This window comes from Leptopilina heterotoma, unplaced genomic scaffold (assembly GCF_015476425.1).
Source record: "Leptopilina heterotoma isolate Lh14 unplaced genomic scaffold, ASM1547642v1 Lhet_246, whole genome shotgun sequence".
Taxonomy (NCBI): domain Eukaryota; kingdom Metazoa; phylum Arthropoda; class Insecta; order Hymenoptera; family Figitidae; genus Leptopilina; species Leptopilina heterotoma.
Window position 1 is genome coordinate 475,720 of NW_025110962.1, and position 13,328 is coordinate 489,047.

At 22.8% G+C, this 13,328-nt stretch overlaps 3 protein-coding genes across 3 annotated transcripts in view; all 3 read left to right on the forward strand.

Moving 5' to 3' along the window:
* The window catches only part of LOC122503168 (polypeptide N-acetylgalactosaminyltransferase 2-like), a 399,229-nt gene that overhangs the window by 266,689 nt on the left and 119,212 nt on the right, over positions 1-13,328 (forward strand). The gene's annotated exons all lie outside the window — the stretch shown is intronic.
* On the forward strand, positions 508-1,583 carry LOC122503173 (antimicrobial peptide Alo-2). The gene is made up of 2 exons (XM_043613619.1): positions 508-599; positions 1,202-1,583. Exon 2 carries the CDS (start codon positions 1,218-1,220, stop codon positions 1,392-1,394), a length of 177 nt encoding a protein of 58 aa, XP_043469554.1. The 5' UTR covers positions 508-599; positions 1,202-1,217; the 3' UTR covers positions 1,395-1,583.
* Positions 9,009-9,378, forward strand: LOC122503174 (antimicrobial peptide Alo-2-like). The gene has a single exon (XM_043613620.1). The coding sequence runs from the start codon at positions 9,031-9,033 to the stop codon at positions 9,205-9,207; it is 177 nt and encodes a 58-aa protein (XP_043469555.1). The 5' UTR covers positions 9,009-9,030; the 3' UTR covers positions 9,208-9,378.

Consider the following 13,328-nt stretch of genomic DNA (forward strand, 5'->3'; position numbering starts at 1 on the left):
GAAAAATAATTGAAATTGGTTTGATGAATTTATTAAAATTTTAGAAAATAATTGAATTCTATTGAAATTTTTTATAACGAATCAAGAAAAAAATTAAATTCTTTCGTGAAATTGTTTTGAATATAATTGAATTTTTGCAAAGAATTTTACTATTTATAAAAAAAATTGAATTGTATCGAAGGATTTATTAAAATTGTATTGGGGAATAATTGAATTTTTGCAAAGAATTGTACTATTTCTAAATAAAATTGAATTGTTTGGAAAAATTTATTAAAATTTTAGAAAATGATTGAATTCTTTTGAAAAGATTTTATTAATGAATTAAGAAAAAAATTAAATTCTTTCGTGAAATTATTTTGAAAATAATAACCTCATTGGTAAAGTAATGAAATTATGACAATAATAATTGCACAATTATTATAAGGAGAAGGAAAATTGTTTTTCAATTATCATTAAAGAAAATATTATTACACTTGTTTTTTTGACACTTTTTAATCTGATTCTCGAGTATAAAAATCGTTAACAATTTCGAAGTAAGCATATTCATTTATACGTTCGATCCTTCGATCAAGTTAAATTAAAGTCCAGCTCAATTTTTTGTAAGTATTTTCCAAACTCTGATCAAATTACCATTAATAAGTTTAATTAAAATTTTTTTTAATAAAATTAACATATTAACAGTAACATTATTTCAATTTTACAAATAGTTTCGAGTTTTAGATTAAATAAAAAATTAAAAAACTATTTTCACATAATTTTAACTTAACCACATAAAATATTTGACATGCTCCGAAAAAAGGAACCTAAGAAGCAAAATATTTTAAGGTTATGTTTGTATTATTTATCCCATAATTAAAACCTTCTCTTTTTAATTTAAAACGAAAATCAATTTTTATGAATTATTTTAGATATGATGAAGACTAAAATATTAGTGATTTATATTAAGAGTCTATCCCCTTTCTGTATTTTTATTCTAAAAATTACGAACATAAACTCAATTTTTTTTCCTTTTAGCTATCTTCTCTGAAGCGCGTCACAAATAAATTTTTATAAAATATTTTACAAAATAAATTATAAAATTGTAAAAAGTAAAATCGCTTTTAGTGGATTTTTAAAAAAATTACAACAAAAACAAAAAGTTTTTATTTTTCTCTACGCAAAAGATAACAAAATTGTTTTACACTAATCTTTGAATTTTTAGTAAAAAGAAAACAAAAATGATGAAACTTTTCGGACTCTTTATGCTGATTGCTGCCATTTTAATAATGGCACCAACATCTTTGGCCCAGTGTATTGCCAACAGGAACGGATGTCAACCTGATGGAAGTCAAGGAAATTGTTGCTCTGGTTATTGCCACAAGGAACCAGGATGGGTTGCTGGATATTGCCGTTAAAGTGTTCATAAAAACATAAAAATATCTCATTTTACGAATTTTTAAGAAGTTTTTTTACAAAAATGTTTATTTTTATTAGGTATGCATTTTGATTATACTTTATACTTTCAAAAGTAAGGAATTGTAAAAATTTATCAGTCTAAGGAAAAATATTAAATTTGAAATAAATATATTTGGTGGTAATTTCAATTTTGACGTGCTTTTTTGTTTATAATTTATCCCCCATTATAGTAGATATACAAAAAATTGTTTACAATTAAAATAAAAATATTTTTAAAAAAACATAATTTTTTCAGAATTTTTAAATAAAATTATTCAAAACTTCAAAACATTTATCAAATTAATACTTAATTCTTATACTCATTTTGATATTTATTTATCCACATGAATTAAAATTTCAAATAATTTCAATGTACCTATAAAATATTATAATTCTTTCAAATTTAATTATTTCTAAAAATTACAATTCCAATTCTTTCAAAATTCAATTATTTTGTAAAATTTTTAAATAAAATTATTCAAAACGAAAACGTTAATAATTTTACTTGAAAAACATTATGTTAATTATTTTTTATAATAAACATTCAAATATTATTATACACATTATATATTTTTACAGTGATTGAAATTTTCAAAGATTTCAATTTTAAAAAACATTTTAATATTTAATTAATTATTAAAATTTCTCTTATAACACTTCTATTATTCAATTATTTTCTAAAATTCTATAGAATTTTCAAAAGAAATTTTAGAAATTTTGATTTTTAAAACAATTTCAAATTATATTTTTTTTAAAGTATAATTAATAAATAAAAATTTTAATTGCCGGCTCTTTCGAAATTACATCAAGTCAAATGAAATTTGTACCTTTGATGCTAATTATTTACAATAACAAACGTATGTGAATACATATTCAAATATGACTCTTTATTAAATTCAATTTTTTACCATACCAAATATTAAATTAACAGGAGGGCATACAGATATTTTTAATTATGTTAAGAAAATAATTTAAATATTCCATACAATTATTTGTATAGTATTTTTCTGACAGGAATTCAAAAGTCATAAATTAAAAGGGGAAAGAAAATATTTTGACTATTTTTGAAATTTTATTTTTCTAAAGAATTGACAGATTTAAAAATCCATTAGTAATTTTGTAGAAAATATGTTTTTGTATTTTAATAAAAAATTGTCGAACAGGAAATTAATTTTTACAATTTTTAAAGCTCTTTATTTAAACTTTGCTTTTAGACTGAAAATGCTAAAAAAAAATTGTTATTCAATTAGTTTATTTAGAAATACATTTGTTTATTTTAAACAATTAAATTAAGTAACTTCAAATCATAAATTTATTATATTTTTTTGTTTTATATTTCTTATTTAAAAAAAATTATGATTTGAAGTTAGTTAATTTAATTGTTTAAAATAATAAACAAATGAATTTCCAAATAAAAAAAAATTGAATAACAATGGTATTTTTTATCATTTTCAGTCTAAAAATAAAGTTAAAAGAAATGCTTCAAAAATTGTAAAGATCAATTTTTTCATTTAGCAATTTTTTTGTGGATTACCACATTACGCATGTATTTAAAAAATAACCAACTTTTAAAAGAATAAAAATTCAAAAAGGATTGAAATATTTTTTGCCCGATTTTATTTTATGCCCATTGAATTCCTCTCAAAAAATAACTATAATATCAATTTTATTTGAATATTAAAATTTTTTTCTTGATATTATTAAAAATATTGGTGTACTTTCCCCTTAAAATTCTTTGAAAATATTCGATTTTTTAAAAAGTTTCTAATAAAATTCTTTAATAAATTGAATTATTTTCAAATGATTCAAAAAATTGTAATTAATTTAGAAATTCAATATGAATTCTTTATAATAAATTTTTTTTAAATCTAACCTTATTTCTTCACAATTTTATAAGAATTTATTTTAATTTAATAATTTATTATAAAAAAATTTCCACTTAAAAAGTTTTTAAAATAAATAATTAATTAGTATAAATGTCTTCAAAGCAATTGAAGCTTCAAAAAATTTTAGTTTATAACTGTAAGTAAAGTACTTCTAGAATTTAACTATTAAAAATTCCAATTATTTGAAAATATGAAAAAATTAAGGTATTGTTTTCAAAAATTATTGTTATTCAGAAATTTTTAAGGTGAACAAAAATTGAATAATTTTTTTTCAGAAAAGTTTTTAGACATCAAAAACCAGAATTTTTATTGTAAATTTTAAAATTTTGAAATTTTTTCAACACTTGATGAAAGTCCCTGACATTTCAGTAATTTTCCTGATCAATTTAACTTTCCCTGACTTCTCTGATTTTTCTGACCAGTGGCGACCCTGAAATTTTACTGTAATAAACAAAATAAGTAGAATAATTAAAATTAAGTAATTTTTACGTATCTTCATGAACAAATTTTTAACAAACATTTACATAGTTACAAGTACTTGTACAAAGATAAAACAAAACTCTTATTTGTATTTGAAAACTGACGTTGACAAATGTAAAAATATTTAATAGGGTAAGTCCGGGGGAGATGGCCATAGTTATTTTAAAGTAGTGTAAAATTGATAAAAAAGCTTTTTTTGTTTAAACTTTTATTGATAATTAAACATTGCACACTTAACTTGAAAATAAAGAAACATAAAATAAAATATTTTCATTGCAACAATCTTAAAATTTGCATTTTCGAAAAAGTGCATTTGGCCATTTCTCTGGAATGTCCGGGTGAGATGGCCACTACCTATAATTTTTGGCTTTTATCTTAAATTTAATTTTTAATCGTTCACATCACTTTCCTCTTTTTCTGGTCGCATTTTGAAAATTTTTCATGGGGTTCAGAGCAGTTTTCATGTAGCCACAAGTGTCAAATTCTGCATTGAATTCAATCTTCAATTAATGTCGTTCGGTTGTAACTTTTAGCACAACCTACAAATAAATCTCCATCTCTGGTGTCAATTAGATCAATTATTTTGTTCTCAGACATTTTTAATTTGCTTTTCTTTAATATTTCTCAAGTATCTAACATTAACATAAAAAAATTTTAAATAAAAGTCATTAATGGCCATCTTACCCAAAAATTCATGATAAAAGTAAACATCAAAATATTAAATAAATAAAATAATTTTTCCTTTCATTTTTCGTTTATATCGAAGCGTGGGTTATACACTACTCAATAAAACTTAAATTTAAAAATTATGTTAACAAATAACAATATAGCAACAAGAAATCTGAAATTTTCAAATTATTTTGGACCCATGCAAAAACAATAAACAAGGATTACACTTACAGCTTCATTATTTTTCATCAAATTATTCTTTAGATTTATTATTAATCACAAAAGGTTGAAGAATAACCCATAAAAAGTGATATTTCTTTACAAATTCTGTAAAATATTCGAACTGGCCATCTCCCCCGGACTTACCCTAGATGATAAGATGTTTCCTACACACCTCCATGATCTTCTCAATATATTTTTTTTGGTAATAATATATCAATAATTCTTATCCAGGTAACAATTTTTATCAGAAAAAAAAATTGTTTGACCCACTGGCGAACTGTTTGATAAATAAATATAAACTCAATTACTGGACATAACGCATCTTATCTTAGTTTTCATCATTTTGTTGGTTCAGTTGTTTCAGCAAAAACAGTGACCAATTTATTCTATTCGTATAAAAACCATGTTGAATTCTAAAGTAGGTACTTACAATTCAGTCCCTTTTACTGCAATCGTGTTCTACAGTTGATGTAAGTAACAATTTACATACACACAATTCTTAATTAACAAAAAGATCTAAATATTCCATTTTGGAAGAGATTTATTGCAAAACATGGTTATTTACAATGCAGATTAAGTATTTTTACAATTTTTTTTCTGTAATTTTAGTTTAGACCCTAAACTAAAATTTTACAATTATTTTTTCTGTAATTTTAGTTTAGACCCTAAAAGGTCAAAAGGGATACAGATCTCCCTAGGCCACCTAATTTTAGTTAAAAACCTTAATAAGAAAACTAATTTTAGTATAAATAACTGAAAAAAATAACTAGATAGTTCGAAAATAAAAAACAAAATTATTTTTCTTTTTGCATTTATAGTTGAAGAAAATAAAGAATGATAAGCTGCAAAATTTTCGGACTCTTCGTGTTCATTGCAACAATTTTGTTAATGGCACCAACAACCTTGGCTCAGTGTATTGCCAACAGGAACGGTTGCCAACCTGACGGAAGTCAAGGAACCTGTTGCTCTGGTAATTGCTATAAGGAAGCAGGATGGGTCGCTGGATACTGCAGATAATTCGAATGCGAATTTTCCAAAAAATCCTTCTTCAAAAATGTATTTTTTTAAAATTGTAACATTCGTCTTTAGTCTCGCGTGGTATTTTTTGAAAGTACCATTCCTTTGACTAAATTTAAAATCCAAATATTATTTTCAAAAATTTAAAGATGTAATCAAGTGTTGAACATTAATAAATTGTTATTTCAATTGATTTAAAACGAAATTGTTCCTTTTGCTGATCCATTTTTTGTTACTAGCATATTATTTTCTATCTTTAGTAATAAGAAACAAAAATTTTAAATTAGAGGGAAAATTTAATACACTTTGTGCTGACGCTTAGAATTAGAACTAGAATTGTAAACTGAGCGGAAAGAAGTGCGCAGTCGGTACCGCGCAACTCGGTCCCGCTTTCCCGAGAAACGGCGCCTGCGCTTTATCCCCTCCACTGCGCCCGAGAGCCAATGAACGAACAGCGGACGAGCGACTATAAAAGAAGGCGCGTTCAGTGGAGGGGCATTCCTCCGACAGCCGTCTTACCGTTCGGAACTCGGAAGTAAATTTATTTCCTGTTCTATTTCTTTCAGAGGGAAGTTTTCAAACTAAATGCCAAGTTTTCGAAAACGAACAAATTGCACTCCATTAAAATAGTAATAAAAAATTTAATACAATTTATTTTTGAATGAAGTAAAAATGTCTTTTGTGTTCTATAGAAACAAAAGTGAATCTTTGAATGAATTGAAATTGCAAAAATACTTTTGAAATGCTGCCAAAAAAGAGGAATTTCAAAAAATTAGAAACTTTTTTTAGTAGTGTTTTTATTCTTTGAGTAATAATTGTAGAGGAAAGAAAAAAGCAGTTAAATGTACTTCGAGCGTTAAAAATTTAACTCCGGAATTAATAAAAATAAAGAGCAGATTTTCTGCCAAATAGTTTCGTTTTTACTTTTGTAAATTGTAAAAGTAACTCTGCTTTTTTCTGCAAAAGAAGGGAGTGTGGTATTAATACAAGTTAAAAATTTTTATCATCGAAGATAATTCATCTTCGATGGTAAAAATTTTTTCGTCTTTCAAGAATCATGTAAATGTACAATTAATTTTTAGCTGACAATTAATGGATTCATTTTTAATACTCAATGATTTTTTTGTATATCAGTAAGACGACTCTTTAATAAACATTTTAGACGACTCTTTATAATTGGTCACCGAAAAAAGTTTTAATACTTTTTTTTTTATCGTACATAGAATTTGGAAATGAAACAATGAACATTTCTCTATCATATGATATTAAAAAAATTTAATTTATTTTAATATAATTTACTATTAACTATAATAATCGTGGTATTCTTTCTTTCTGTCCACATTTGAAGTTAGTCATTTGTGCAGTCTTTTGTTTTTCGTTAAGTTTGTATTAGATTTTATTGCAATTATTGTAACGTTATTGGCAGCTTCTTGCGAAATAAATAATTTCAACTTTCTTCAAGTAAGATTTATAATACTGAAAGAAAAATAAAAATGTACAGCATAAAATTTATCAGGAGGAAAATAAGGGAGACAAATAAATTAAATATGTACATTTCCCCATTTAACAACATTCGTTTTTATTGATATTGATAATTTAAAATCAACTCATGTATGTACCTTTACGAAAACTTGGCAAATAGTTAATAAACAAATATACAAATAGAAGACAAAATTTTTCCTCTTTCGTGTATTAAAAAATTGCAAAATTCAACGTCAGAATTGTAAACGTTTTTTTTATGAAAAAATGATGAAGAGAAATTGACTGTAAAGAAAGTTTTTCTTTATTTTGAATTTATTAAATTATTTATTCCTTCAATTTGTTTTTTTTATTTGAAATCAACCGATTTCATTTTTCGAGGTCTTGTTTGAAAGATCATTTAATTGCGCAACTTTTTCCCAGAGACACCTATACTTTATCTTTTATTGTTTAGTTGCTGTATTAACTTTAAAAAATTTTGCAAACGGTCCGGTTTGCCCCACCCCCTGGGGTAAACCGGACCGTTTGCTTTTTTATTTATAATATTGCATTTACATAATCTACAATAATAAAAAACATAAAAAATCATGTAAACAATGGTTGTAGTAATGAAAATAATAATACGGGATTGAATTTTAATTAAATAAATATTTTTTTTAATAAAAACATGAAAATGTTTGTCATTATCAGAAAAACAATATTAAAGGGTCCAATTCTCATTGGAAGACAATTATTTTTCATTGTAACTAAATGTTTTAATGAAAGAAACATTTTATTTAAAAATAATTTTTATGAAACTTTAATTCAATGGAAATATCCTATGGCCGGTTTGCCCCACCGAAAACGGTCCGGTTTGCCCCACAGGCCCATTTTGAGAATAAATGTTTGTCAAAAAGAAACGCTTTGCAAATTCATCAAAGTTTTTGGTGGTAAATATTCCTGAGGTGTGTACCTTCAAAACCTAAGACCTAATATTTGGAAACATTACTTGATTTCCTCAGAATTTCCTTAAGAAAAAATTCGTAAAAGTGTAGAAAAAAACTAAAAAAAAACTTTTGCTCCCTTCGTCGCACAAACGCAAGCTAAAACTGTCAGATTGAAAAAATAAGGTATACTAAACATGGTTGTTTTAAATTTCTAAATAGCACTTTTGACAATTTCGCCATTTCGGAAATATTGAGAGGGGTCCGGTTTACCCACCGGTCCGGTTTGCCCCACTCTCCCCTACAGACGGGCATAAAAAGCCCTTTACAAATAAAACTAAATAATGCAGACTAAAATTTTGTCTACAATTAAATACAAAAATGAGTCTAATTAATACATTAATAATTAACTAATTTCAAATTATAATAATTTTATCCGATTTTTTTTGTTTTATATTTCTCATTTTAAGAAATTATGATTTTCAATTGTTAAAAATAAACAAATAAATTTTCAATTACAAAAATTGGATAATAATGGTATTCTTTTAGTATTTTCAACTTAGGAACATTGTTTAAAAAAAAAAAAATTGCTTTAAAAATAGTAAAAATTAATTTCTTTATTCGTCAATTTTTTGTGGATACAACAGAATATTTTCTACAAAATTACCGATAAATTTTAAAATCAATAAATTTCTAAGAAAAATTAATATTCCAATGATTTTCATCTGGTTTTATTATTTATTATTAAAAATTAAGTTGAAATATCAACAAAATAATTATTTTCAAGCTTTATTAAATAGATCTACATTAGAAATTTGCAAAAAAATAATGATACAACCAAATTTTCATTTTTCTATACAAAAGACGACAATTATTCTTTTTTAACATAAATATTTCAATTTTCAGTAAAAAAACCAAAAATGATGAAACTTTTCGGACTCTTTATGTTGATTGCTGCCATTTTAATAATGGCACCAACATCATGGGCCCAGTGTATCAGGAACAGAGATGGATGTCAACCTGATGGTAGGCAAGGAAATTGTTGCTCTGGTTTTTGCTACAAAGAACCAGGATGGGTTGCTGGATATTGCCGCTAAAATGTTCATGGAAATTGATAAAATTTTCTATTTTATCAATTTTTCCATAAGATTTCACTGAAATAATAATGTGTTCATTTTTATTAATAATTTTGATTTTAATTTACTGCGTAGTTTAGAATGAAATAAGAAATTTCTAAATGAAATAAATTCCATTTATATGTTTAAAAATGTTCAATTTAAAATAAACGTTTTTTTTGGTGAAAATGTTGTTTAGCTGAAATTTTTCTGTTTGCAATTCATTTCCCTTAAAGTTATTTTTAAAGATATTTTTTATTAATTTTTTACGGTTAATGTTATAGTGAATAAGAGTCACAACACTTTCATACAAAAAATAAATACATCGCTTGCAAAGAATTTAATTCGCACCGCCTGGATGCAACTTCCGGGCTGAATTTATCATTGAAAAGATAAATATTTGAGAGAGTATACATTTTATTAAAAACAAAATCGAACATAATTGACATATTTTCTTCGATTTCCATTTCAATTCTATTTCTTAATTACAATAATTGTTTTTAATAAAATTCAAAGTTTTTTTTTTAAATAAAGGATAAAAATGTTTATAAATTCTATTTGTCTATTACAAATTTTAATTGAAAATGCAAATTTTTGAATTTTTAGAAATATAAAGGAAAAAATTTTACTCAAAAAAAAACAAATTTCTCCAATTGAAAAATTATTCAAGAACATCAATAACTTCTTTTTTGAATAAATATTTAATTATTATTATTTTTCCATAGAAATTAGGATTTTCAAAAATTTCAAATTCAAACCTTATTGTAACTAAACAACTTTTAAAATATTATTTTAAAACATTTAATATTAATTAATTAATTAATAATTTAAAACATTTAAAATTAATTAATTAATTAGTTAATAATTTAAAACATTCAAAAATTTCAAATTCAAACCTTTTAGTAATTAAACAACTTTTAAAATATCATTTTAAAACATTTAAAACATCTTCATTTTTATAATAATTAAAGATGTTCGAGAGATAAAATAATTATTTTATATTATAAGAATATTGTTACTGTAACTTTTTCAAAATTATTTTCATATTCAATTATTCCCTAAAATTTGAACTGAATTAATTTTTAAATCAATTTTTTCTAGAAAATTCTACGAGAATTCAATTATTTAAACACAAAAAAAAATTATTTATTGAATAATTGAATGTTTCGTAAAATTGAATTCTCGTAAAGAATTTTATTAACAAATTTTTAAACAATTGAATTCTTTTGACTAATTTTAATAAAATTTTTAAGAATAGTTACATTTTTCAAGGAATTCGATTTTTTTATTTATGAAAATCATTTAAATATTGAGAAGAAACTAATAAAAAAAATGGTAAATAATTGAATTCCTGTGAAATTTCTATTATTTATGAAAATAATTAAATGGCGTACAATTTTATGCGTACAATTTTATTAAAAAATTTTTTAAATAATTGATTTCTTTTGGTTAGTCTTATTAAAATAGTAGAGCTATTGAAAATAAATTATTGAAATGAGGAAGATTTTTGAAAGTAATTAAAAAATTATTATGTTTTGAATTTTATTTACTTTTAACCATTTTTTAAAAATTTTATTTAAAAATTCCAAAACCTAATTTTGAATTTTTGGAAGAATTGTTATTATAATTTTTAGAAATTTATTAAAATTCAGAAAGTTTTACATTGAAATTATTTTGAAATATTTTAATTAACTGGTGGGCACAAATAAATAACAATAAGTGTGTAAATATTTATTTTAAAAAAATTATTTAACTTTGGAAAAGCCAATTTAGAAATTCTGAAAAAGCGAAGTTTTTTAAAAAAATTTAATTTCAAATTTCAAAGACGGATCGATTGGTATATATAAAGTATATATTGTATTTAAATTTATAGAATTAAAACCAATTATAGACAAAAAATTTGCACTTTTAATAAAAATTCATTTTTTCTTAAAAATCATGTTGCTGTACAATAGAATGTTATTATTTATTAAAAAATAAATCAAAAATCTTATTCTTTGCATCAAGACGAATCGATTGATGTATATAAAGTATATATTCTATTGAAAATTATAGAATTAATTACAATTAAAGTTGAAAAATTCACTTTTTAACTAAAAATTTTTTTGTTTATTTAGATTCATATTACTGTATAAGAAAATTTTATTCTTTCTATTAAGACGAATGAACTTTATTTTATAAATGTTAAATTGTATTAAAAATGATTTAAAAATGAAATATATTTATCGTTAATGCTTCCTTCACGAGGAAGCAAATTTTTTTTGCTGATCGTAAAGAGGAAGCAAAATGTTCATGTAATGAACATCTGGATTTACAACTTGTTTTATTAGTTTCTTCTCAATATTTAAATGATTTTCATAAATAAAAAAATCGAATTCCTTGAAAAATGTAACTATTCTTAAAAATTTTATTAAAATTAGTCAAAAGAATTCAATTGTTTAAAAATTTGTTAATAAAATTCTTTACGAGAATTCAATTTTACGAAACATTCAATTATTCAATAAATAATTTTTTTTTGTGTTTAAATAATTGAATTCTCGTAGAATTTTCTAGAAAAAATTGATTTAAAAATTAATTCAGTTCAAATTTTAGGGAATAATTGAATATGAAAATAATTTTGAAAAAGTTACAGTAACAATATTCTTATAATATAAAATAATTATTTTATCTCTCGAACATCTTTAATTATTATAAAAATGAAGATGTTTTAAATGTTTTAAAATGATATTTTAAAAGTTGTTTAATTACTAAAAGGTTTGAATTTGAAATTTTTGAATGTTTTAAATTATTAACTAATTAATTAATTAATTTTAAATGTTTTAAATTATTAATTAATTAATTAATATTAAATGTTTTAAAATAATATTTTAAAAGTTGTTTAGTTACAATAAGGTTTGAATTTGAAATTTTTGAAAATCCTAATTTCTATGGAAAAATAATAATAATTAAATATTTATTCAAAAAAGAAGTTATTGATGTTCTTGAATAATTTTTCAATTGGAGAAATTTGTTTTTTTTTGAGTAAAATTTTTTCCTTTATATTTCTAAAAATTCAAAAATTTGCATTTTCAATTAAAATTTGTAATAGACAAATAGAATTTATAAACATTTTTATCCTTTATTTAAAAAAAAAACTTTGAATTTTATTAAAAACAATTATTGTAATTAAGAAATAGAATTGAAATGGAAATCGAAGAAAATATGTCAATTATGTTCGATTTTGTTTTTAATAAAATGTATACTCTCTCAAATATTTATCTTTTCAATGATAAATTCAGCCCGGAAGTTGCATCCAGGCGGTGCGAATTAAATTCTTTGCAAGCGATGTATTTATTTTTTGTATGAAAGTGTTGTGACTCTTATTCACTATAACATTAACCGTAAAAAATTAATAAAAAATATCTTTAAAAATAACTTTAAGGGAAATGAATTGCAAACAGAAAAATTTCAGCTAAACAACATTTTCACCAAAAAAAACGTTTATTTTAAATTGAACATTTTTAAACATATAAATGGAATTTATTTCATTTAGAAATTTCTTATTTCATTCTAAACTACGCAGTAAATTAAAATCAAAATTATTAATAAAAATGAACACATTATTATTTCAGTGAAATCTTATGGAAAAATTGATAAAATAGAAAATTTTATCAATTTCCATGAACATTTTAGCGGCAATATCCAGCAACCCATCCTGGTTCTTTGTAGCAAAAACCAGAGCAACAATTTCCTTGCCTACCATCAGGTTGACATCCATCTCTGTTCCTGATACACTGGGCCCATGATGTTGGTGCCATTATTAAAATGGCAGCAATCAACATAAAGAGTCCGAAAAGTTTCATCATTTTTGGTTTTTTTTACTGAAAATTGAAATATTTATGTTAAAAAAGAATAATTGTCGTCTTTTGTATAGAAAAATGAAAATTTGGTTGTATAATTATTTTTTTGCAAATTTCTTATGTAGATCTTTTTAATAAAGCTTGAAAATAATTATTTTGTTGACATTTCAACTTAATTTTTAATAATAAATAATAAAACCAGATGAAAATCATTGGAAATATGCGAAAATAATTAAAAATATGAATAAAAAAAATCAGATAGAA

What these genes read in the sequence shown, in the direction of transcription:
- LOC122503173 (XM_043613619.1), top strand. Translation starts at nt 1,218, where the DNA reads ATGATGAAACTTTTCGGACTCTTTATGCTGATTGCTGCCATTTTAATA.
- LOC122503174 (XM_043613620.1), top strand. Translation starts at nt 9,031, where the DNA reads ATGATGAAACTTTTCGGACTCTTTATGTTGATTGCTGCCATTTTAATA.